The following is a 27,483-nucleotide window of genomic DNA, read 5'->3' on the forward strand; positions in this document are numbered from 1 at the left end:
TCCATCTGAGATCAACTTAACTCATGGATATGGGGCAAAGGCAAGTAAATGGAGTTGAGGTACAGATCAGCCATGATCTAATAGAATGACAAAACAGGCTTGAGGGGTTGAATTGCCTAATCCTGTACCAATGTTCTCAGCACAAAACAACTTGAATTTGAAGGCAGTGATTTTAGTTTTCTGAGTTCTGCCTCCATTTGGAAGCTTTTCCGCTGCCTTAAAAAGAAAATGGTTGCCCAATTACTCCTGAATTTAAGAATGTTCCAAAATTCTACTCAATTTGAATGGGTTTAAGGATAAGAACACGAGAGTGGGATCAGATTAAGTGCCACATGTGAGGGAAAACACACCAGTGTTAAGCTAGATGTGTCACATGGTGCTTTTCTGTGTTGTAATACTTTAGGCCTGTGAGGAATCTTCCCCACTTCCCCAATCCTAGATTGGGTGAAATAGTTAACCTCCTCCTATAAGAAAACAAAATATACTTTCACTTTGATACTGTTTTGGTGTCGGCCTGGCTCAGCAGCTAGAACTCTCATAGGAACAACGGTAGGCCATTCAGCCCCTCAAATCTGCTCCGCCATTCTATAAGATCATATACCTCAACTCCTCTGAATCAGAAGGTTGTGGATTCAAGCTACATATTGGGAACTCACTCAATAGTCTCGCTGACACTCCAAGTTCTGGGGCTTAATATCATATAGCACTATTCAAAAAAAGGAATTTATCCTAGTGTCCTACCCAATAATCCCCTAGATAAAATTGGTCATTCACTTTGTGGCTCATTGCTGTTTGTTACTTTTGCTACCTCATTCACCTACAAATACACAATCAATACACTTTACAATAAATCCTATGAAGTGCTTTGAGACAACGACAACAACTTGCATTTATATGGTGCCCCTCACGCATGGTAGCGTCCCAGAGAAATCCTCCTGATGTGAAAAACACTGGATTAAATTTAGGATTATTAGCACGTTGCGCTTCACAGTAATTGCTGTTAAATGTAATGAATGCCTCTGTTTTGAGGGTAAATGCAGCAGCCGTTTTGCACACAGCAAGTGCCCACAAACAGCCATTAGGTGCTTTAGTAATTAATCTGGGGAGCTGCTGGCCAGGAAGCTGTGGAAAAACACTCTTTCAATGTTATTATTATTATCACAGAATCTTTACCATCCACCACAAGAACAAGCTGTTCAGGCACAGCCTGAGCCGTCCGTCAGAAATCTAACAGAATATTGCTGAACAGGGAATTGTTTATTATAATAACAATAATCCTTGCATTTGATATAGCACCTTATCACCTCTTCGAGATGGCTCAAAGCACTTCACAGAATAGAACGTAAAACGAATTGAGTGTACATTTTGTGGGCGAAATGCAGCAGGCAATTGCGCACAGCAGCGTCCCACAAACAGTCATAGACTGAGTGACCAAATTAGTATTTTGTAAAAAAGGAATTATTACCCCAAGAAAGCATTCCACCAATAGACTAACAACCAGGTTCCTACTTACTGCAAGGAAAATGAGGCGTGTGGAGTAAGGAAACTTGTCTAAGGTTTCGCCCTGCCTAGTCTTTTCACTTGCAAGGCAAGTGCTCTAATCAATACGCTACAGGACTCCACTAACTTCTTTCAAATAAGCTCTCTTCCCATTCCTCACCAATTCAGAATGGGGGGGGGGGGGGTGGTGAGGGGATCTCACCTGTAACTGAATCTGAACACCCAGTGAATGCAGTCACTGACATTTTGGTATAGACAGAACCTCCAGCTTCCTCACCTTTTCATGGATTACCACAGGCCGTGAGCTCACCCATTCCAAACCTCACTCACTCTTACAATTTGGTTTGATTAAAGTAACCCTGGAATGTGCTAATCAGATGCCTCCTCGTGCCTCGCACTCTTTCAACTCAGTAAGTAGTGCCGGCTGGTCAGGGCTGTGCAAGCGAGCCCCAGCTCGTATGGATTACATTTCCTAAGCTGACAACTTGTGCTGTTTGTCCGGATAATAGATCTCTAACTAAATACAATACAAAATGAAATTTACACAGCCCCTTTCATGTCAGGAGGATGTCCCAAGGCGCTGGACAGTCAGGGATTTGGACCCGAGTTGGTTGTTGGGATTACGAGGGGTGTAGGGTAAGAGATGGAGGGTTGCCGAAGGCAAAGGTAGAAGAAGAGGATCTTGACATGGATCTTGAAGCAGGCAAGTCAGGGGGCGATACAAAGGGACTGTGGGATGGAGTTCCAAAGGGTGGGGTCGGAGAGGCTGAAGGCCCGACTGCTGAGGGTGGAGTGAGCCATGCGTGGGACGTGGAGCCTGCCGAGCAGAGGGAACAGACAGGTTGATAAACAGAGAGAGACATGCACATAATCTACAGCACCAACTTTGAACCTCCTGATAGAGTCATGGAGTTTGGTGCGAGAGAGGACATGAGCGGCAGAGTTCTGGATGATCTGCAGCCTGTGGAGGGAAGAGTTGGGAAGGCCGACAAGCAGGGAGTTGGTAATAGTTGAGCTAAAGCCAGACTGTAGCATTGGTTTCTTGTTATGTGACAATAGGGGCAGATGATGTGTGTGTGTGCATAGGAGTTCGTTCATCAGGCTCTGGCCTGCTCCATGTCTCCCACCCGACCCACCCTAACATTGATGGCCTCTCTGCCCTCACACTCTGGAACTCCATCCCACTAGTCCCTTTGTCTCGCTTCCTCCCTTGCCTCGTTCAAGGCCGGTCTCAAGACCCTTCTTTTTGGCCGTGACTTTGGTCTCCCTCCCACCTCTTTGCCTTCCCTCCCCCCTACATTATCCCTCCCCCATGCTCGGGCCCCGACATCTGACTGATCAGCGCCTTGGGATGTCCGCCCGACGTGAAAGGCGCTCTATTAGTGTAATTTTGTTGTTGTTGTTGTTGATGGTTTACAAAGGGATTCACGAACAGCAATTAGGAGTCACTAACAGGGAGCTCACTCGTCACACAATCGTCGCTACATTTTAAAAAACAATTCTCTGTGAAGCACTTTGACTTCATAGATGTTATATAAAAGGCATTGGTAGAAGAGGATTATAATTGCATTTGATATGGAGCCTTTCATATCAGGAGGATGTCTCAAAGTTCTTTGCAAGGTTTACTGTAAAGTTTAGTAATTGTATTTTGTTGGTGAATATTATTATTACACACCTGACTTGTGTAGTGACTATTTTTGTAGGCAATTGCAAAAGCCATTTGCACTCTATAATAATAATAATAATCCTTGCATTTGATATAGCGCTTTTCACGTCAGGAGGACGTCCCAAAGCGCTTCACAGAACACACTGTAAAGTGAATTGACTGTATATTTGTGGGCGAACGCGGCAGCCAATTGCGCACAGCAATGTCCCACAAACAGTCATGGATTGAAACTGACCAATTAATTATTGTTTTTGGTTTTGGAGGGATTATTATTAGGCTCTGTGTGGAGTAAGCAAACTTGCCCAAGGTTTCGCCCTCTGCCTGGAATTGAACTCAGGTCTCTCGCTTGCAAAGCGAGTGCTCAACCACTGAGCTACAGGACTCTGTTAGGTGACACAAACAGCCACGCAGGTAACCACTTTTATCCAAATGATCCAAACTCCATTCTATTTTGGTGTCCTGTATTGGTTAGAGCACTTGCCTCGCAAGCGAGAGGATCCTCCAAAAGATGGATTGCAGTGTTATTTTTGAACTCCGGATTCCTCAATAAGAAAAGGCACTTTGTAATCTCCAAAAAATTATTGGACATTTTGGATGAATTGAGTTTTGAAGCCCTTCATTGTTCCCAGGATTATCTTTCTAATTAATAAGCAAATGAAATTCTTAAGGGTAATCACATCCCCCTAAGCCTGTGCGTTACTCAGTCTTGTAGCAAGCCTACATAATATGTAATAATAATTCTTGCATTTGATATAGCGCCCTGTCATGTCGTCGAGACGTGACAAAGTACATCACAGAATATACTTTAAAGCGAATTGTGGGCAAAACCCGGCAGCCAATTGCGCACAGCAGTGTTCCACAAACAGTCGTGGATTGAGTGACCAAATCAGTATTTTGTTAAAAGGAATTATTATCCCCAGAAAGCGTTCACCAATGGACTTAAAACCGGTTCCTACTTACTCCTAGGTAAACAGAAAGAAAAAAAAACTTGCCTAGGGTTTGGCCTTGCCCAGGGATCGAACCCGCGTCTTCTTGCTTGCGAGGCTGACACACTAACCACTATGCTACAGGACTACCAAAAATTCTGTGAAGCACTTTGTGATGCCTCAATGACGTGATAAGATGCTATACCAAATGCAAGGATTATTATTACAGAGTTTCCAGCTCATCAGTATGAATAACGCCTGCCTGTAAACACCTCAACACTATACAGTAATAATCCTTGCATTTGACACAGTACCTCACAGGTAACTAACTGCTGTCAGGTGTAGTGACTGGGTATTTTTAGGCAAATGTGGCAGCTATTTTGCACACAGCAAACTTCCACAAATGGTCATGAGGTGAATGACCGATTAATCATAGAATCTTACAGCATAGAAGGAGGCCATTCAGCCCCTTGTGCATGTGACAGCTCTTTGAAAGAGCCACCAACTAGTCCCACTCCCCGCGTTTACCCCATAGCCCTGCACCTTTTTTCCATTTTAAATACCTATCCAATTCCCTTTTGAAAGCTACTATCGAATCTGCTTCCACCAGCCTTTCAGGCAGTGCATTCCAGTAATCTGAAGGATTGTTGGCCAGGACACAACAACAAAATTACATTTGTATAGCGCTTTTAACGTCAGGAGGACGTCCCAACGCGCTGGACAGTCAGTGTTTCCGACCCGAGCTGGGGGTCGGAATTGGGAGGGTGGAGGGCAGGGAGGGAAGCAGGGTCAAACACCCTTTTCTTTTCCAATAGTGTCACCTGAAGAACCAGAAGTCAAGACCTTGGTTTAGGGTTCTGAAGGATGCAAGTCGGCACTCTTCCATTACTGCACTAGAGAGTCAGTCTAGGCTGTGAGCTCCAGTTGCAACCATTGAAATGTACAGCTCAGAAGCCAGCCATTCAGCCCATCGTTTCTGAACTGGCTCTCTATATAGCAATCCCTTCACTCGTATTTACTTGCCCTTTCCTCATCACCCCCGTAACGTATTCATTTTTGGCTATTTATTGAGCTCCACTTTTGAAAGCTAATATAGATTCAGCCTCCACCACCACTCCCGCCAAGGCATTACCTGTCCTAGCCACTCTGTGTGTGTGAAAAAATTCTCCTAACCTCCCCATTTGCTAACTAATTACTGAACCCACAACCGTCTTCTCAGTGAGCTAAACTATGCTGTCTGGCAAACTTTCCCGCTGCTTGTCCAGCGAGGACCCCCCTCCCCGTTAGTTAGGGCTTTGGCTGCAGGGTTAACAGAAGCTGAGGGGGAGGATTCCCGGCCCCCAGTGACTGGTCGGCCCTTCCAGGTCCTGCTGATGAGCCGGGCCGGGCTGTGCTGTCATCAGCAGTGAGTGCCCCGGGACACTGCGGCCCCTCCTGGTCAGGACCCGGACTAGAGACCGGCACAGAGTGGGGGCTGGATTCTGACATTCCATTGCCAAACAGGACACCTCCAATCCCCCACCCCCTCCCCCAGCGGTTAACCAAACTAACACCAAAGCATCAACTACGCAATGATGTTCAATCTGCTCAAGGCTAATATTGCACTGTATGTAGTTGGTAAAGTCATAGACATATCACCTCATTCCCTCAAAATCGGCAGGAGAGCTACTCAGGCTGTTTGAGGTTAAATGGGCCAAAGGGCTTTCTTCATAAAAAAACAATAATAATAAAATTGGTCACTTCAATCCAAGTCTGTTTGTGGGACACTGCTGTGTGCAATTGGCTGCGTGAGAGGCGCTGTGTAAATGCAAGTTGTTGGTGTTGTTCTCCGTCCCTCCCTCAAATTCAAGGCTTGAGTTCCCAAATGCCCTTTTGTTTACAGTGAACAAGTGGAGTACTTACACTTTGGCTTATCGGAGAGACGATACTGTGAATATCTGATGAAACCTGCGAGTTCATAGCTTTGACTCAGACGGTACGATAACAAGCCTTTATCGGAGAAATTCGATTTTTAACCCTTTTCTCGCTCACTCAGATTCAGGGAATGGCCTTGGGACAGCATAACCTGCAAACAAGATTGGAGAACTGAGATGATCAGGAAAAACACCAACATTGAGAGCTCCCTAATACACATCGCGCGCAAAAATAACACAGCTTTCACCCTGAGACGGTAACCTTGACTGCTACCAAGAGAACAAGAGAAATAACATTTTTTATAGCATCTTATCACGTCAAAGTTCTTACAGTAGTTTACAGTTAAGTTTAATAACAGCACGATCCCTCATATAGCCTTGGGGTGAATGACCAATTCATCCCGAGATTTGTTGGCCAGGATACAGGGAGAAACTTCCTTATCTTTTTGAAGAGTTGTGTGATAATAATAATAATACTTGCATTTGATGTAGTGCCTTATCACATTTTGAGGCGTCTCAAAACGCTTCACAGAATATACTGTAAAGTGAATTGACTGTATACTTTGTGGATGAAACGCAACTGCCAATTGCGCACAGTAGCGTCCCACAAACAGTCATGGATTGAGTGACCAAATTATCTGTTTATTTATTTTGAAGGGATTATTACCCCTGCAAAACAATCGCCAATCGACTAACAACTGCTAGGTAAACAGAGGCGTGTGGAAGAAGGAAAATACGGTTAAGCTTTGGAACTCTATCCCCCAATCCCTCAGCCTTGCCACCTCCTACCCCTCTTTTAACTTACGGTCATCTCCTCCCACCCACACTCCATTCTCTCTCTATACTGTCACAGGAACACCCAGCAACATTCCCAGCACTCATAAAGCCCAGGAAATGGGAGTCCAGCGCAACACAATTGCTGGGTTTAACCTCCTCTATTCCCACTGTTGTGACTGGTTGGTGCTCAGGTGTTATCAATTTAACCATATGGTATCAATGCTGTGCAGACTCATATCATAGCAGTAATATACTGAATAGTGTGTCCCCCTTTACACCCAGCAGAGAGATGAAGAGAGTGAATGAATGCGTGTAAGAGACAGTCACCAACATAGGACCCTAAGAGGATATGGTTCAAAATCCTTGTCCTCATCTTCAAGACCCTTCACAGTCTTGCTCCTTCCTACCTCTGTGACCTGCTAACCTCTTATCAACCTAACCCCTCCCTCCGCTCAGCAGGCTCTGGCCTACTCCACTTCCCCCACCCGGACCTCCCCACCATCGACGGTTGAGCCTTAAGCCTCTCTGCCCCTACCCTTTGGAACTCCATCCCACATTCCCTTTGCCTCGCTCCCTCCTCCTTCAAGACACGTCTCAAGACCCTCCTCTTTGATCGTGGCTTCGGCCACCCTCCTACCCCTACCCTCCAGCCCTCCTGATCCCAAGCATCACCTCAGGTCCAAATCCCTGACTGTCCAGCACCTCGTGAAAGGCGCTATACAAATGTAATTTTGTATTGTATAGGCTATGCTTATACTCAGGTCTTCACAAAAGAAGTGGATGCACCAAATGCCGCAGTAGCGGAGGAGAGTGCAGAGGAAATGGATAGGATAAGTATAAACAGAGAGGAAGTACTGAAAAGTTTGACTGGGCTGAAGGTAGATAAGTGGCCTGGTCCGGATGGGATGCAGCCAACGTTACTATGGGAGGTACGGGTACAAATAGCAGGGGCTTTGGCTACAGTTTTTCAATCTTCGTTGGACACAGGAGTGATGCCCGAGGATTAGAGAGTGGCCAATGTGACTCTCCTGTACAAAAAGGGACAGAAGGACAAACCTGAGAACTCCAGGCCAGTCAGCCTGACATCAGTAGTGGGGAAACTCCTGGAGACTATAATCCGGGACAGAATAAATCTTCACTTAGAAGAATATAGGTTAATTAGGGACAGCCTATATAAAACACTGGTTAGGCCTCAGTTAGAATACTGCCCCAGTTCTGGGCACCGCACTATAGGAAGGATGTTAAGGCATTGGAAAAGGTGCAGAGGAGATTTACGAGGATGGTACCAGGAATGAGGGACTTTGATGATGAGGAAAGGCTGGAGAGGTTAGGATTATTCTCATTGGAGCAGAGAAGGTTACGAGGACCTGATAAGAGCTTTGCAAAATCATGAGGGGATTTGATAGGTTAGAAAGGGAAAAACTGTTCGCACTGGTGGGTGTGTCGGTGACTCGAGGTCATAGATTCAAAATAGTCTCTAAAAGAAGCCGAGGGGAGGGGAGAAGAATTTTTTTCACGCAGCGAATTGTTCAAATCTGGAACGCATTCCCTGAAAGCGCGGTCCAGGACGATTCGATAACTACTTTTAAAAACGCGGTGGACGGGTATTTGAGGAGGACAGGTTTGCAGGTTATGGGGAAAGGACTGGGGAGTGGGATTGACATTACATTGCTCTATTCAAAGAGCCGCACAGCCTCGATGGGCCGAATGGCCTCTTTTTGTGCTGTACGATTCTATGATTCTATGATTAAGAGGTGAAACCGTATTTCTTGTACCAAGCAATATATAGGCTTGCAGTTTGTTACATAATAAATCCTACATTTCATATACATACATGAGCAAACACACATACATGTACATAGTCACACACAGATGTATGCAGATGTATGCATACACAGTCATGGACATACAGTTCCTTTAACTCAGACACCCACACTCATGTGTCCACAGACACACATACACACGCATCATTTATAAAATGCCCTTCATGAAGGATAAGGTCTCGGAGTCACATACACATGTATAAATTGACAGCAATATGTATGCGCTCCTGCAGTTTGCTGGAAGGAAATCTGAACCAGTCACATTCCTGGGTGGTTTGAGGGAGGGGAGTGAGGGGAGGAAGAATGAGAAGAGGAAGTAAATCTAGATATTCATTTGAGGCCTACTCACAAACAAAGCCTCCTTCCACGTCCAGAGAGCGCTTAATGTATACAGAAGCCTGCTGGGTGTCTGACTAAAGTTACAGCTCAATGAAGTGCTCTGGCGTCTCAAGTTAAGGTCAGATGCTTATTGTGGAGAATACTCAGCGATACTGAACGTTGCCCCACTGTTTTGTCTTCAAGGCTACTCCCCAGCACTGACTCCTCGTGTTGTTGTGGAGGGAAGCAGACAGCCCAAGGTTAATGTATTTTCATCTCCTCCAGACTCTGAAGAAAGCGCTGTGCTAGCTCCGCACCCTGGTGACCTTCTTCCAGCATTAGTGCTGACATACACTCTTGAACACTAATCGGAGGTACTAAGATTACAGGAGTCCTGTAGCTCAGTGGTTAGAGCATCCATCTCACAAGCAAGAGGACCTGGGTTCAATTCCCGGGCAGGGAAAAACCGTAAGCAAGTTTCCTTACTCCACACGTCTCAGTTTTCCTAGCAGTAAGTAGGAACCTGGGTGTTAGTCGATTGGCGTATCGATTTCCAGGGGGTATCGCTTCAAAATAAATAAATAGGTCCTTCAATCCATGACTGTTTGTGGGACACTGCTGTATGCAATTGCCTGCCGCGTTTTGCCCACAAAATATATAATCAATTTAATTTACAGAATATTCTGTGAAGCGCTTTGAGACATCTCAACAACGTGATTAGATGGTGTATCAAATGCAAGGATTTTTATTATATTCTAGGGCAGTGGAGAGCTATGAACAGCCCTTGAGGTAGAGACCTAGGAACAGCATCCAGGGGTCCTGCTCTCAGTGGAGGTGGATGTCACATTAGGACAGCATTAGACTCACCTCTCAAAACCCTCATCTACAGAGAGGACAGATTGATTGACTCATAAGACCACAAGATTGGCTCAGATGACTAAAAAGCCCTTTGGCCTATATGACCCAGAATATCCAGTTACCAGAAGCTGGGGTTGAAGCAAAACGTAGCAATGTACTGTATTTAAGAGGAAACATGATGCATACATGAGGGAAAGGGGAATGGAAGGGTATGGGAGTGGGGACTATGGCTCATGTAAAGTTATAATAATCCTTGCATTTGATATAGCGCCTTATCATGTCATTGAGACACCTCAATGCACTTCACAGAATATACTTTACTGTTTTCTTACTCCATTCGCCTCTATTTACCAGCGATAAGTAGGAATCCGTTTGTTAGTCGATTGGCAGATTACTTTTAGGGGGTAATAATCCCTTCAAAATAAATAATAATAATTTGGTCACTCAATCCACAACTGTTTGTGGACACTGCTGTGCGCAATTGGCTGCCGCATTTCCCCCACAAAATACAGTCAATCCACTTTACATTGTATCCTGTGAAGCGTTTTGAGCCGTCTTGAAAACTTACTAAGACGCTACGTCAAATTCAATGATTATTATTAATCCCATTAAAAATCTAAATTAAAAATATAGAGCCCTAGTTTGTCTAATTGTTACTCATAACTCATTCCTCTAAAACTGGGCATCAAGTTATTGCTCTCCTGTGCGTGGGGCAGCCTGTGTTGTTGCAAGCAGAACTGTACACAGAACTCCAGGTGTGGGCTGACCAGAACACTACACATATAGAGTACGGCTCCTCAGAATCTAAACTCAACTAATTTGGAAATGCAGCCCAGCAACCTGTTTACCTTGTGTACTGCTGCCTCACACAAGAAGAAATGGTTAGCTGGGTGAGGCACACATTGCGGCAAGTAAGCATGATAATGATAACAATAATCCTTGCATTTGATATAGCGCCTTATTATGTCTTCGAGACTTGACTGGGCTTGATTCACAACTAGGTACCAGACTTGAAAGGACAATGGCTTCAATGCAGTCACAGTGATTTGATTTAATTATAATAATGATGATAATCCTTGCATTTGATATAGCACCTTATCACGTCATTGAGACATCTCAAAGCACTTCACAGGATACACTGTAAAGTGTATTGACTGTAAATTTTGTGGGCGAAACTCGGCAGCCAATTGCGCACAACAGTGTCCCACAAACAGTCCTAAACCTCACCCCCCGCTGAGCAGCCACCGATGGTGGCCACACTAACCAGGTGTACAACAAAACCCGGCCTCTACAGTGAAATACCTTCTAATTTTCAGGTTTTACATTTTCTTTGAAATATGAAATGAGCCGACAACAAATTCATAGTGACCAAAATTTACAGCCCAAGAGAGCACTCGGCCCCTTATGGCTGTGTGGCTCTGTGCAAGAGCTATTCCCCTGAGTTGAGAAGGTTAAGGGGTGATCTGATTGAGGTGTTTAAAGTGATAAAGGGATTCAATAGGGTAGATACAGAGAAACTATTTCCTCTGGTGAGGAATCCGGAACAAGGGGGCATCATCTTAAAATTAGAGCCAGGCCATTTAGGAGTGAACCAGGAGGTACTTTTTCACACAAAGGGTACTGGGAATCTGCAACTCGTTCCCGCAAAAGGCTGTGGATTATGGCTGGACTTATTCACACTTTCAAGACTGAGGTGGAGAGATGTTTGTTAGGTCAGGGGATCAAGGAATACAGGGCAAAGGCGGGTAATTGGGAGTTGAGGTACAGATCAGCCATGATCTTATAGAATGGCAAAACAGGCTTGAGGGGCTGAATGGCCTCCTCCTGTTCCTATGTTCCTATCCATACTCACAACCTTTTATATTTTTACTTTTCAAATACTCGATTTCCTTTTAAAATCTGAGCTTTTTCCCATTCTGGAAATGAAATTAAAATTGAGAATTGCAGCAAACGTTGGTGTTTGTAAATTAGTCATGACCATTGTGGAAGGATGTGTGTGTCAAACAATCAGCTGGTGCTAAGCAGTGTCCTGGAATAACTCTGTGATGTCAGTCACATCACACCACACACGTGCACTTAGATAATCTTTGCTGCTCCCCACCCCTGTGACCCACTAACTCCATATAGTCCTTCCGCTCCCACCGCTCAGCTGGCTCCGGGCTGCTCCATGTGCCCTACTTGCCCCACCATTGGTCGCTGGGCCTTCAGCTTCTCTGCCACCACCCTCTGGAACTCCATCCCACAGTCCCTTTGTCTCCCTCCCTCCCTTCCCTCCTTCAAGGCCCTGATCAAGACCCTCCTCTCTGATCGCGCCTTCAGTCACCCTCCTATCTCCACCCTCCCTGACTTCCACCCCACCTGATCCCAACCCCAGTTTAGTGCAAATCCCTGACTGTCACTCCCAAGGTTTTGACCTGCCCAGGAATTGAACACGGGTCCTCTCGCTTGCTAGGCGAGCGCTCTAACTACTACGCTACAGTACTGCACTATTTGGATGAAGAATGGGAATGTCTCAGGGAGCTGTGCTCACATTGTGTGAGTGGAATGGGCAGAGTCACAAACCACAGCGACAGCCTTCATTTCCACAGAATGTATATAATGGGTTGAGTCTGGAGTCTATTCCCAGCTGATAGGCCATCACAAACCATCAGTAAACAGTCTCCCCAGCCTTGAAATAGACGGCTGATGGCAACGCTGTGATTCATGTAAGATCTTCTTTCTTTCCCACCCTCCTCACCAAATGTCGCCGAATCATACATGTCCAGCCCAGGCTGGCTCATCAGCAGGACATGGAAAAGCAGACCAGTCGGTCACTGGGGGCGGAGAGCTGAGTGGGAGGATTCCCTGCCAGCAATCTTCCCACTCAGCTCCCCGCCTGGTCCTCCCCACCATTGGTGCTCGTGCCTTCAATCTTCCACAGCCCCCAACCTTTGGAACTCCATCCCACAGATCTTTGCTTCGCCCCTCCCTGCTCTCCTTCAAGGGCCCTTCTCAAGACTCTGCTCTTCGACTGCACTTTTGATTACTCTCTTACACCTAACCTCCCTGTCTCCACCCCTCCTGATCCTAACCCCCAGCTGGGATCCAAATCCTTGACTGTCCAGGGCCTTGAGTCGTACTCTCGACATGAAAGGCGCTGTGTAAATGTAATTTGTTGTTGGTAACCCTGCATCCCAGACAAGGAATGGGTAGGTTGTCCTAGCTGCCCTAGAGTGGGAAAGCTTGACAGACACTGCTCTCAAGGGCAAGCTATGTGGTTCTAGCTGGTTAAACTCCAGCAACAACAACAACTTGGATTTATATAGTGCCCTCCATGCCGGACGGCGTCTCAGAGCGCTTTACAGTTTCGGATCCCAGGACCGAGCCAGGGGGAGAGGGGGAAGGTGACCAAAGGCGCGGTCGAAAAGAAAGGTCTTCAGCAAAGACCTGAAAATGGGAAGGGTGGGAGTGAGACGAAGGGAGTGAGGAAGGGAGTTCCAGAGCCTCGGGGCATAGTGGCTGAAGGCACAGCCGCCGAGGGTGGAGCGGAGGCCTCGGGGGACAAGGAGGAGGCCAGACCCGGAGGAACGTAGGCAACAGGTGCTGTTTTGAGGAGAGGAGGTCAGAGAGGTTGGGGGGTGCAGAGGAGTGCAGGGACTTGAATACGAGGGTGAGGATCTTGAAGTTGATCCTCTCTGAGATAGGCAGCCAGTGCAGTCTGGCCAGGACTGGGGGGATCGGGGAGCAGAGTTTGGTTTGGTTGAGAATACGGGCAGCAGAGTTCTGCATGAGTTGGATTTTATGGATAGTAGTGGATGGGAGATCGGCGAGGAGGGCGTTGGGAGTAGTCCAGCCGAGAGGTGACAAAGGCATGGACCAGAGTTTCAGCGCCTTTTGGGGAGAGATATTGGCGGAGATGGGCGATGCGACGGAGGTGGAAAAAAGCGGTGCTGCTAAGGGACCGGATGTGGGGGAGGAAGAATAAATGTTGGCGGATGACATCCCCAAGAGGGAGCATATAGATCAGAAAGAGGAGGGGCCAAGGATGGATCCTTGGGGTACCCACAGATGACCGGGTGAGAGGGGGAGGAGAAGCCGTTTATGCAGATGTACTGCTGGCGGTTTGTGAGGTAGGACTCGAACCGGGTGAGTGCGGTCCCACTGAGGTGGATGACGGAGGAAAGGGGGTGGAGGAGAATGGCGTGATCGACTGTGTCAAACGCGGTGGAGAGTTCCAGGAGGACAAGGATGCAGAGAGAGCCCTGGTCACAGATAGAGAGGATGGTGTTTGTGACTTTCACAAGCGCAGTCTCTGTACTGTGGGTAGAAACCGGACTGGAGGGGTTCGAAGAAGGAGTGGGAGGAGAGGTGTGCGCGGAGTTGGTTGGCCACACTCGTTCTAGAGCTTTTGAGTGGAAGGGCAGGTTAGAAATAGGGCTGTAATGGCTGGGGTTTGAGGGATCTAGGGAGGGTTTTTTCAGGAGGGGGGTGATGACAGCAGTTACCCCAATGTATACCCTGGGGTCCCCAAGGTAAGCAGGATGTGTCCCTCCGGGGAGAGAGAGCGCATTCCAGTCCAACAATCTATCTCTGGGATTTCTATGTGTAGGAGGAATGCATGGGAAACTCAGTTTCGTTTGGAGATTCTTAAGCAGGTGATAGGTTTCTGTGTGTGACAGACAACGGCTGCTCCAAAAGAAAGTTTCACAGGCACCAATTACCCATTGACATCTCACCTGAGAGACCACTGCTCACGCGGGCTATCGGATCACTCAATAGCACCCTGATACACATTTTTAAGGGGTGTCAGTGAAAAAGAGAGAGACTGGTTGATGGTAGTACAGAGTTTAGTGCAGGTAGGAATAGGGGCGATGTATAAACTCATGTAAAATGAGCGATCATGGGAACTCTTTACACAATACAAGAAAGGAGAAAGTGGGGAAAGGGCCCAGAGACCCATTAAATCCATTCTGAGGAGAATCCCAACAGTTCACCTCACACGAAAATTCCAAACAAGCCTTTCCTCTGTCACTGGACACTCAATCCCTCCCAAGGGAAGCCAGAGAAACAAAAAAACTAAACAAATTTAGTGGGGGGGGTTCTCTCGATGACGGCCGCACACCAACAACATAAGGAGCTCATCAGAACAGAGGCACTAACACTGAATTCTGACGCTGGACTCGTCAGTCACGACAACAAACCGAAAAACACTCCAAAAGAGTAGGATTGTCGTGGTAACTGTTGGAAAGCTCTGTGAACACAGGGAGGGTGTGAAGAATACAGATTAATTATCAGATACCTGGGAGATCCACGGCTTGTAAGGTTTCACATCCAGAACAACACTCCCTCCAAGAATTCCCGGTTGGTCAATAAGTGCAGCAGAGGTTTGAGAGGCCAAAGAAAAGTCACAGCTCCATGTCTGAGCACCAGCACACAGTAACACACAGTGCTGCACTGCGCTTCTCTGAGTGATTCAGATCAGTGATGATTCAGATGTTATGACTAACATTCACCACACAGGAGGTTGCCTACACCCAAAGCAATCCCTTTTCACCGCATGGACAGAAGCCAGAGTTTCAGGAACGACTTTAATTTACTACTCAAGACATTTTTACAATACATGGCGGCCGGAAGAGAGGTACGCAACAATAACTTGCTGAGCGTTTATATGCAACGACCTTCACATAAAAGGAAACAGCCCGAAGCGCTTAAACAAAAGGAGATTAAATAGAAATAAAGTGAGTGTTACGAAGGCAACCAAATGTGCCGCATATGACGTCTCAAACACAACGGGAGAGGTAGTTACTAATTTAAATTGGAGTGATGAGAGAATATAAACCAAAAGAAATGCCCCCACCTCTTTGAAATAAAGGCCTGATGGGGAATAATAATAATAATCCTTGCATTTTATGTAACGTCTTATCACTTTGTGACGCCTCAAAGCGCTTCACAGAATATATTGTAAGGTGTATTTTGTGGGCAAAACGGAGCAGCCAATTGCGCACAGCAGTATCCCACAAACAGTCATGGATTGAGTGACCAAATGTTTATTTTTAAGGATTATTACCCCTGAAAAGCCTTGGTAAACAGAAGCGTGTGGAGCAAGGAAACTTGCCTAACGTTTTGCCCTGCCCAGGAATTGAACCCATTTCTCTTGCTTGCGAGGCGAGTGCTCTAACTACTGAACTACAGAATTACTGAGCCACAACCCCCCTGAGGGAATGGGATTGACTATCTGAATCATAAGGCAACAACAATTTGGACTTATAATAGTGGAGCCTAGTCTTAAGACAATTGTTATGATGAGGCTGCGATGGCCAGTTTCACAAGTCAAGTGGGCAGTTGGCTATAGCAGGAAGGGATGCCAATGGTGACCTGATGACATAGAAGTCATGTTTTGTGGGTAAAACAACCTAAATTAGTTGTCCCTCCTCCTGACAGTAATTACAGTGAAGTGAAGAAGAGATGTTTCAATGTATATACAACGCTATAAAAATATAAGTTCTTTTCTCTCTTATTCCATTTCTCAGCTCTGACCACCGGCAAATTATCTTTCCTTTTCTCCCTCCCTCGTCTGTGGTTGATAATAATAATCCTTGCGTTTGATATATCGTCTTATAACGTGACGTTGAGATTCTCAAAGCGTTTCACAAAACATATATTGTAAAATGGACTGACTGTGTGGGAGAAACGCGGCAGCCAAGCGCGCAAAGCAATGTCCCACAAACAGTCGTGGATTGAATGACCGCATTTTTTGGGATGGCCCAGAATGGGTCCAGTGTCCCTCCCCAGCTCCTTATATATACAAATTGATTGTACATTTTGTGGGCGAAACCCAGCAGCCAATTGCGCTCAGCAGTGGCCCATGTGGAGACTCCAGACAGTCAGTGCCAACAAGCTGTTTGGCTGTGGGAGTCCATCCCTGATGTCACACACACACAGCAGCTGAATTTCTCCCAATCTAGATCACACAAAAAATCTTGAATTTCCCAATATCTTGAAAAATCCTTGATTTCTCAAACACTTTCCTCGTTTATCTCCCTAATTTCACCATCCACAAGATCAGCCAATCCAAAACTCTCCCTTTCCATGTCCTCAACCACACATCTATCACCCCACCTCACCAGACTCCATTAGATTCCTGTCTCTAAACCTATTGACCTCACCCTCAAATACAAATCCCTCCAAACCTCCCACTTCCTTAACTCTCCGATACAACAATAAGTAGTTGTATTAATATAGCAGCACTCACACAGGGTAGCGTCTTAGAGCACTTGACAGTGGTGGAGCACGACACCGAGACAGGGTTTGGGTGGTGACCATAAGCACTGTTGAAAAGGACGGTGTTCAGGCGCGATGTGAAGATAGAATATGATCTGCTCATACGGTATGCCTCTGCTCACGCCTAACACAGGCCTGCTGCCTCTGGTCACCCCTTCCACTCCCTCACACAGACCTGCTGTATGTCCTCCACACCACCACTGGTGACCAAGCCCACAGCAACTAGGTGCTAATCTCTGGAACTCACTGCCTCTATCCATGCCTCTGCCCCTTCCCCTCTCTATCTGTCTTCAAATCAAAGTTTTGAATCCCCACCCCCCACCCCAGCAATGTAAAGTGTTGAGATGATATCTGACGTTAGGGTGGTCTAACTGGAGTATCCAGCCCGGACGATAATTTCATCCGGTCTATGAACCATTTCCGACTTCATCGATTTACCTCTCGCCTGTAACTCTCTTCCTGTTGGTCTCCTCATGAGGCACCACAGAGATTGTTGGGAAGAGGGGTGGAGCGGGGGGCAGGAATCATACCTCCCTGTCCACCCTACTTCCCATGACTTTCCGCGCTGCCTTGTGCAACCTCGTGAGAGGCCGTGTGGAAAACGATGGGAAGGGGCCGCAGCAGGAATAATATAAAAAGGTATTATTACATATTTTGCAATATTGCTTATGCTTAACTTACCACTTAACTTAACCGCCACTTGTCATCATGCTGTCAATTTCCCGGACACACGTATTTAGACATAAGCCTAACTTGCCCGGCATTCCTGATAACTTGTTATTCATCTCTTTTCCCTGGGAGTGACTACTTATTAGCAGTTTACTGATGTATTTCACAAGAAACTACTTCCCAGTGCAGTGATTTGTTTTCTGCGGGCAAACTTAGCAGCCATTTAGCACACAGCAAGAGCCCATAGTAGAAACCCATCACCATGCTTATGGAGTCCTGTAGCTCAGTGGTTAGAGCCCTCGCCTTGCAAGCGAGAGGACCTGAGTTCGATTTCCCGCGAGGGCAAAGCCTTGGGCAAGTTTTCTTACTCCACACGCCTGATAATAATCCCGCAAGAAAAAAATAATAATAAATTGGTCACTTCAATCTTCAAACCACAGCTTCGAACCTGTCTTCCCCTCCTCTCTCACCACTACTATAAACCGCATAAAACTGACCACCTGCTCCCTCGCCCCCATGCCTACCCGTCCTTAACTCCCAGCTCCACCTCCACTCACAGACATCATAAACCTCTCACTGTCCACTGGTACTGTTCCCATCCCATTAAAAACGGCCATCATCACCCCTATCCTTAAACCACCACCACCCCCCTGACCCCCATCACTGCTCTCAAACTACTGCTCCATCACAAACCTCCGTTTCCTCTCCACGTTCCTGGAACGAGTCGTTGCTTCCCAGCTTCGCTCCTTCCTCTCCCATCACTCCCTTTACGAACCCCTCCAATCGGGTTTCCGTGCCGCCCACAGCACAAAATCAGCCCTGGTCAGTGACAAAGACATTCTGTCCATCTGCGACCTGGGCTCCCTCTGCCTTCTCGCCCTCCTTGACCTCTCTGCTGCCTTCCACACTGTCGACCACTCTATCCTCTCCCACCGCCTCTCCTCTCACCTTAACCTTCACGCTCTGTCCTTGACTAGTTCAGATTGTACCGCTCACACCGCCCCCACTTCATCTCCATAAACGGCTTCTCAGGGCTCTGTCCTCTTCAATATCTTTATGCTCCCCCTTGGTGACATCATCCGCAGACATGGGGTCAACTTCCACATGTATGATACCCAACTCTCTCTCTCTGTCTCCACCCTCGACTCCAGGATCCACTGCTGTCCTGACAGAATGTCTGTCAGACATCAAGTCCTGGATGAGAGCGAACGTCAACAAGACCGAGGCTCCTGATTGGCTCCCGTCAGCGCCTCCTCACCTCAGGCGCTGACAGCATCACCATCCCTGGGGCTCACTCCCCCTCACTGAGCCAGTCCCGAACCTTGGTTTGACCCTCAACTACCCTTTCTACCCCACATCCCTACCATGACCCACCTCCCCAACATCACCCGGCTCCGCCACTGTCTCACACCGCAGGCCACCGAAGCCTTCATATACGCTTTTATTACATCAAGGTTTGACTATGCAAACTCACTGCTTGTCGCCCTCCGCAACTCCTCCCTCCACAGGCTGCAGATCATCCAGAACTCTGCAGCCCATGTCCTCTCCCGCACCAGGTTCTGTGGCCCTATCATCCTCGCCCAACTCCACTGAGGATACAGCTCAAGATCCTTCAAAGCCCCCCATGGTCTTTGTCCCCTCTACCTCTGCGACCTCGTAACCCCCTACTAGCCTGCTCGCTCCCTCTGATCAGCGGGCTCTGGCCTGCTTCACGTCCCCCACCTCGCTCGGCCCACTATTGGCGGGAGGGTCTTCTGCCACTCTGACCCCACCCTCTGGAAATCCATCCTGCAGTCCCTCCGCCTCAGGCCCTCCCTTGGCTTCTTCAGGACCCATCTCAAGACCCTCCTCTTCGATGGTACTTTCGATCACCCTGCTTCCCCCCCTGCCCTCCACACTCCCTGATCCCAACCCCCAGCTTGTGTCCGAAGCTCTGTTTGTCCAGCTCCTCTCGACGTGAAAGGCGCTATGCAAATGTAAATTTGGTTCAATCCACGACAGTTGCTACTTACTACTGCATTTCACCCACAAACATACAGTCAATTCAATTAACAGTATTTCTGTGAAGCGCTTTGAGACGGCTAGAAGACGTGAAATAGGGCTATATCAAATGCAAGGACTATTATATTTAACAGTATCCAAACCAAACTGAGATCCACGCAGCCCACCTACACATGGAATTCCCCATATATTGGAATGGAATGCGCGCACTCTCTCTCTCTCTCGAGAGAGAGATCAGTAATAGGTGCAGGTTGCCAAGAGCCAAGGCCTGTGGACCCGAACAGAAGAGGAAGAAAGATTAGAATCTTTACAATCGATCACTGCTAGGTGGCACATTTATATACGGTCAATTCACTTTATAGTCTATTCTGTGAAGCGCTTTGAGACGTCGAGAAGACGTGAAAAGCGCTATTTTTTTCATAGAATGTTACGGCACAGAAGGAGGCCATTCGGCCCATCGAGTCTGTGCCAGAAATGCAAGGATTATTATTATTATTATTGCATATCAAATGCAAGGATTATTATTATTATTATTATCTTGCACGTGCTCAATAAAAACAAGAGGCAGGAGCATATTTACTGCAACTTAAACATTAATATTACTATTTCAAGATACCCTGTGTCATTTTCAATTTCATTTTCAATTTGACTCAAAAACAATGCAGTTCTATATCGCACCTTCCTCCTACCTTTTGACCGTAGAGTACACCTAGCGTTGGTCGCCGGTTGGAGACACCTGGATTAGGAGCTGCACACTTCAGGTCTGGGTGCTGTGTGCTGCACCTGGCCAGTGCCTTCACTCAACAGGACAACAAAGAGATGCATACCTTCAAAACATGTGCTCTTTCTTACCTATGTATTTATGATTAAACTGCGCACTAAGCTCTGTACTCCCATCACACCAGTTCTTGCCAGGCTCCACTGGCTCCATCTCACCAAACAGATCGATTTCAAGATCCTCACTTTTCTTCAACTCCCTTCATGCCCTGGGACCTCCCTACCTCTCTGACCTGCTTACCCGCTGCCTCTGCTCAGCTGACTCCAGCCTCCTGCCTGTCCCTCGTGCCCTCTATTACACCATTGGAGGTTGCGATTTAAGCTACAGCCTTGCCTCTTCCTTCCCCATCTTCAGGTCGAGCCTGAAAACCTTCCTCTTCGACAGTGATTACGATCACCTCCTCCCTTGCCGGTGTCAGACTCCGCCACTGTCATGTGCTCTGGGACGCTACCCTGGGTGGGGGTGCTATATTAACACAAGTTGTTGTTGCATAGTTTGAAGGGAAGGAATTTGACAAAATACAATAGGAGTCATATTGATCAAATTGCTTTATTCAATAAACACCACTGGGCAAAGTTGCTTGTTCTGGTCGTCCCAGTAAAAAGTGTGGACAATTATCTAATGCAACAGAAGAGTGAAAAGACTACAGTGCTGATCCGATAATTATGTGAAACCGAACAGACTGAAGGAATCACTTACTGATCAGCTAAATCAGCCACTTTCATTCAGGAAAGCACAACTTCTGGATTAGTTAATGGTTCTCATATGGAAAAAAGCTGTCCTCTCCCCTCTCTACACTGGCTGAGAAGCTTGTGGCTGGATTCTGACTAAATTTGACTCACTCCATTTCATAGAATCATACAGCACAGAAGGCAGCCATGCGGCCCGTCGCGTCCATGCTGGCTCTTTGAAAGAGTTATCCAAGTTAATCCCACTGCCCTGCTCTCTCCCTATAACCCTGAAAACTTGTCCTTTGCAAATTTTTATGCACTTTATGGTGGACTGCTGTCCTATCGGGGCCAGAAGACCAGATTCCAGCAGCCATTTACCTATATATAAACAGCTTTGCTTGCAACCAAAGGATCCAATATGGAATGTAGATTGACACATAAACAGACACACAGACAGACATTTTGTCTTTATTAGTATAGATAGATTATTATTATATAAAATTATATACATAAGAGGAGGGAGAGAGGATGGGCTAAACTCCACTACTTAACGGTGAGAGCACCCTTCTCACAGCGAGAGGACCTGGGTTTGATTCCTGGGCAGAATGAAACGTTAGGCACGTTTCTTTACTCCGCACGCCTCTGCTTACCTAGCAGTAAGCAGGAACCTGGTTGTCAATCGATTCGCAGATCGCTTTTCATGGGACACTGCTGTGTGCAATTGGCTGCTGGATTTCGCTCACAAAATACACAGTCACTTTACAGTATATTCTAAGAAGTGCTTTGAGACGTCTCAAAGACATGATAAGGCGCAAGGATTATTATTTGAAAGGTCAGCAGTAAAAAACAGGAAACAGGCTGGATTCAAACTAAATACAAAGTCTATTACCCGGGAGATAAGTGGCTGACATGCCAACAATCACTAACACAACACTAACAGCACAATCTGAGCTCTCGCATTATCAGGAAGGGCTGATAATCGGAACACAGATAAACAAACAGTTACTCCTCCACTTTGTGTGATTACTGTAGGTGTCAGTGTGGCTCAGTCAGCAACACTTTCACCTCTGGTGTTGTATTTTATTTTATTTTATTGTATTTTGTATTTGGTGTTGGGAGTCTAATCAGATAAAATCACACTGCTTGCAATAATCAATGTCAAGCTATGGTTTAGCTGGTTAGACTCCAGCATTTACCCCAACACACACTCTGGAGTCCCCAAGCCATGGCTTTTGACAACCTGTCACTAATATTTTCTAGAATTAGGTAAGCAGGACACGTCCCTCCAGGGAGAGAGAATACGCTTTCCATTCTAACAATCTATCTCTGGGATTTCCATGCCTAGGTGGGATGAATGGAACTATCAGCTTGGTTCGGATACTCTTAAGGACGGTGATGGATTTCCCCATGCGCCAGTCACCCGGCTGACCAAAAACAACAAAAAACCTCTGGGCAAGGCTGTGGGTTCAGACTTCCCATTAGGTACTTGAGCTTACAAGTTGCAACTACAACAATTTGCATTTATATGGCCCCCTTCACACGGGGTAGTATCCACTCCATGATCTGAAAGCACTGAAGGCAAACTGGCTGCCTGCTAACACAGCACTGACAGTATGAACACAGGAAAGTACAGAACACTTTAGGCTACAGGACTCCACTCCATGATCAGAAGTGTCTACCTGACCGGATCCAAAGTAAACAAAATAACCCCACACCTGTTCTCTCTATCCCTCATAACCCACAACTCCCCTTGAATTCGTTGACACAATCTGCCTCCCAGGGATATATGTCCAGTAGCTCAGTGGTTAGAGCCTTTGCCTCACAAACAAGAGACCTGGGTTCAATTCCCAGGTAGGGTGAAACCTTAGGCAAGTTTATTTGCTCCACACACCTCTGGTTAAGTTAAGTAGGAACCCGGCTGTTAGTTGATTGATGGATCACTTTCAGGGGGTAATAATCTATTTTTAAAAAATGTGGTGACTCAATTCATGACTGTTTGTGGGACACTGCTGTGCGCAATTGGCTGCTGTGGTTCGGGCACAAAATATACAGTCACTACACTTTACAGTATATTCTGTGAAGCGCTTTGAGACGTCTCAAAGATGTGATAAGGCACTACATCAAATACAAGGATTATTATTATTATTATTATAACCCACAACCAATTATTCTGACAAACAAATTCTCTGATACACTTTGCCTCCTAGGAACGTCCAATCCACACACTCACGGCTTCAGTAAAGTAATTAAATCTCAGATGCCTGTTCACGTGCCCTCTTCTGACCTGAACTCCACGTCCCTTTGATGTAGACTTTGTGACCGTGTTAAACATGTTATTAAGGTTCAAATTACCTCTCCTCCTAACTTCTCAATTAGCTCTGGGAAAGCTTTACAATTCATTTTGAAGGATTGGAAATAAATAACACTTGCATTTGATATAAAACCTATAATGTTCAGAATGTTTCAAAGAAAAGCAAAAAGTTTTGTGACTCGATATACAAAGAGGAACATGGCAACCAATCTGCGCACAGCAATGTCCTACAAACAGGCATGAAATGAATTGAGTAATTTTATCTTGAGGATGGTTTGCCAGGATAGCGGGAGAGAGAAAGTCCCTTCTTTTTTGAATAGCGCCAGGGGATCTTTAACGTTCACCTGAACAGGCAGCCGGGACTTCTGTCCTGCACTGCAGTCTCCGTCTAGACTGAGCAGCCCAAAGTCCCCTGTGTGGGAGCTTGAATCCACAACCTTACCCAGGAGTGAAGGTGTTACCAACTGAACCAGACGTGGTTCATAAAAGTACCACAGGCGGCATATGAACCACTACTCTCTCCTATTCTACACTGGCCTGCTAATAATAATCCTTGCCTTTAATATAGCGCCTTATCACGACGTTTAGACGTCTAAAAATGTTTCGCAAGCGAGAGGACCTGGATTTGATTCCCGGCCAGGGCGAAACAGTAGGCAAAGTTCTTTACTCCACATGCTTCTGTTTACCAAGCACTAAGTTGGAACTCTGGATGTTAGTCGAATGGCGGATCGCTTTCCGGGGGTAATATTCCCCTAAAAAAAATGTAGTCAATTAATCTATGACTGTTTGTGGGACACTGCTGTGCGCAATTGGCTACTGCGTTTCACCGACAAAATCCAGTCAATTCACTTTACAGTACATTCTGTGAAACGCTTTGAGGCGTCTCAAAGATGTGATCAGACGCTATATCAAATTCAAGGATTATTATATATTATATATATTCTTCTCAGGACATACTACAAAGTGGATTGACTGTATCTTGTGAGTGAAACGCGGCAGCCAGTTGTGCACAGCAGTGTCCCACAAACAGCCATTTTGTCTCTGCGAGGCTGCTAAGCTGGCTTCATCGAGACAATAACCTGGTGACCTGGGGTCCCTTTAAGACTCGGAGCAAGACGAGACATGTACAGAGCAGAACATTAGGAAACAACAGAGATCCTGGCAAGGCATAATTGAAGGCAATTACAAAGCCTTTGGTGTAGTCATCCTGTGAGTGCAATACTGGAATACTGTACGGTTCTCACCAGCAAATTGTGGACGGATGGTTTACCAACTCCTGGAAACACTGGACTTCAGTTACCACACAGCGTTTCCTAATTCCTGACAACAATGGGTTCCAGTTCTCAGGAAACCAGTTTTAATGCCTAACCTGCTCCTAAATACATTCAGCTCCAGTTACCAGGAAAAGTATACTGACAGCGATTGCTACACAAACTTCCTTGCCATACAAACTCTCGACAAAATGAGCTAGTTATAGTAATAATCCTTGCATTCCATGTAACTCTTTATCAGGTATTCAAGACGTCTTACAGTGTTTCACAAAATATACTGTAAAGTATAGTGACTTGTGGGCTGTTACCAGTAAACTGCTACTGACATTGGTTACTTACTAACTAGCTCCTGAGAACCAGGTTACCAGCCAACCAGTAATGAAACCAGTCACCACACAGACGTTCTATCCTGTTTTGCTGAGTTTTTCACCCCCCGTCAAGTAAAACTGCTTCACTTAAAGCCGTTGACTAGAAACACTTTCCTCCTCCTCTGCCTTGAAAGGCGTCCAAGCTCCTTTCTATGCAACCGAATGAATGCTTCATTCCCAGCCTGAGCGGACTTACCTGTTGAGACAAACTAGCAGCTGATTAAACTGCCCGTGAGACTCCAGGCACTCGCAGTCATCAGAAAGATGGAAAAATCAAATACTGAGGTGCTGCCTGTTGTGGGGTGGGGGATGGGCGGAGAGTTTGACACAGCGCACAGTTGTCCTGGCTGTTAACCTGAGCGGTTCAGGGCACTAGGCTAAGCTGAAGGTAGTTCTGAATATCCGAATTCCTTGAATGCAACATAACATTAAGCAAAGCTCACTGCACCAACCGTCTCACATGACCCTTGCATAAACCTACTCAACCACAAGCCCCAAATATGCAGCGTATTACAGGGCTCCGCCTCCAGTATTACAGGCTCCCCCCTTAAGAGAGTCTGGTTTCTCAGACAAACTCCAGCCAACTCGAGCTCAAACCACTCCGATAAACAAAATGGGGGTGGGGATGGCATGGGTGGGTAGAGAGCTCCTGGACTGCTAAAAGAGGCAGGACTGCGGCACTCCCTTCAAAACCGTATCAAAAGGAATCTGTTATCCATGATGCACCTTTCTCTCTCTCTCTCTCTCTCTCTCACACACATCCCCATACCTCACCCAACACACACACACAATTCCTTGCGACTCGACCTATATGATGGCAACATATAGGTCCACAATTCTCTACATAAAAGCAACAAGTTGAGACACTTGCAACCTGTCAAGACACCTTACATATTTCTAAAATCATGAAAGGGGAAAACAGAACACCCAGACTTGACCTCTACAACTTAATGCACTCTCTTACACACCTCACACACTCTCCCCCCCCTCTCTCTCTCACACACACAAATCAAATACATAATAACAATCCTTGCATTTGATATAGCGTCTTATCATTTGTTCGAGACATTTCAAAGCGCTTCACAGGATATATTGTAAAGTGTAGTGACTGTGTATTTTGTGGGCGAAACGCGGCATCCAATTGCCCACAGCAGTGTCCCACAAACAGTTGTGGATTGAGTGAACAAATTCTTATTTTAATTTTTTTAAGATATTACCCCAGGAAAAATGATCCCCCAAACGACTAACAACCGGGTTCCTACTGACTGCTGTTAAACAGAGGCGTGTGGAGTAAGGAAACTGCCCGGGAATCAAACCCAGGTCCTCTTACTTGTGAGACGAATGCTCTAATCACTGAGCTACAGGACTACACGCGCTGCTAGACTGGATAGGGTGGTACTAGCAACTTCTCCCAAACTGTATGCTTTGGGGAATAAGTCAGCCTAAAACGAGCGAGTGTTTTGCCAACATCCTCCTGACCACAGCCCGGGAGGAGGTGAGAGGGGACGGGAAGATGGCTTGACAACAATTTCCCAAAGTAATTAATTGCTCATAATGACCTGTAATGTGGAAACATCACAAAGTGCTTGCAGGCCACCCCGCTGCCAGAGCAGCCAGTGGACTGACCTCATGTTCCCAACACTTTCCTGATCCCGAAAAAATTACAGCTTTGCAAAATTAGTCTTCTTAATTGACCTTCCTTAATTGAAGCTTAATGTGGAGAAATGCGAAGTAATGCATTTTGAGAGGAAGAATGAGGAGAGGCAATATAAGCTGATGGTACAATCTTAAAGGGGGTGAAGGGACAGAGAGACCTGGGGGTCATGTAAGGAAATCTTTGAAGGTGGCCGGACAGGTAGATACAGCTGTTAAAAAAGCATACGGGATATTCGGCTTTATAAATAGGGCATAGAATAATAATAATAATAATCCTTGCATTTGATATAGCGCTTTTCACGTCGGGAGGACGTCCCAAAGCGCTTCACAGAACACACTGTAAAGTGAATTGACTGTATATTTGTGGGCAAACGCGGCAGCCAATTGCGCACAGCAATGTCCCACAAACAGTCGTAGATTGAAAATGACCAATTTATTATTGTTTTTGGTTTTGGAGGGATTATTATTAGGCTCTGTGTGGAGTAAGGAAACTTGCCCAAGGTTTCACCCTCTGCCTGGAATTGAACTCAGGTCTCTCACTTGCAAAGCGAGTGCTCTAACCACTGAGCTACAGGACTCCACAGCTACAGGACTCCACAAGTCAGGAAGTTATGATGAATATTTATAAACACTGGTGAGGCCTCAGCGAGAGACTGGGTTCAGTTCTGGGCCCCACACTGTAGGAAGGATGTCAAGGCATTGGAGAGGGTGGAAAGG

At 46.2% G+C, this 27,483-nt stretch overlaps 1 protein-coding gene across 3 annotated transcripts in view; it reads right to left on the reverse strand.

The window, feature by feature from the left end:
• Nucleotides 1–27,483, reverse strand: part of LOC103190096 (anion exchange protein 2) — a 110,471-nt gene that overhangs the window by 45,718 nt on the left and 37,270 nt on the right. For 2 of the 3 annotated variants that reach the window (XM_042346913.1, XM_042346914.1), the window contains one exon: nt 5,995–6,157. In XM_042346913.1, coding sequence (XP_042202847.1) covers nt 5,995–6,051 — 57 coding nt within the window. In that variant the 5' untranslated portion in view covers nt 6,052–6,157. Of the gene's footprint in view, nt 1–5,994; nt 6,158–8,954; nt 8,998–27,483 lie in introns of those variants that run through there. The other variant, XM_007910751.2, reaches the window with a different exon arrangement.

The sequence above is a fragment of the Callorhinchus milii genome, unplaced genomic scaffold, assembly GCF_018977255.1.
Source record: "Callorhinchus milii isolate IMCB2004 unplaced genomic scaffold, IMCB_Cmil_1.0 Scaffold2, whole genome shotgun sequence".
In the NCBI taxonomy this organism is placed as follows: Eukaryota; Metazoa; Chordata; class Chondrichthyes; order Chimaeriformes; family Callorhinchidae; genus Callorhinchus; species Callorhinchus milii.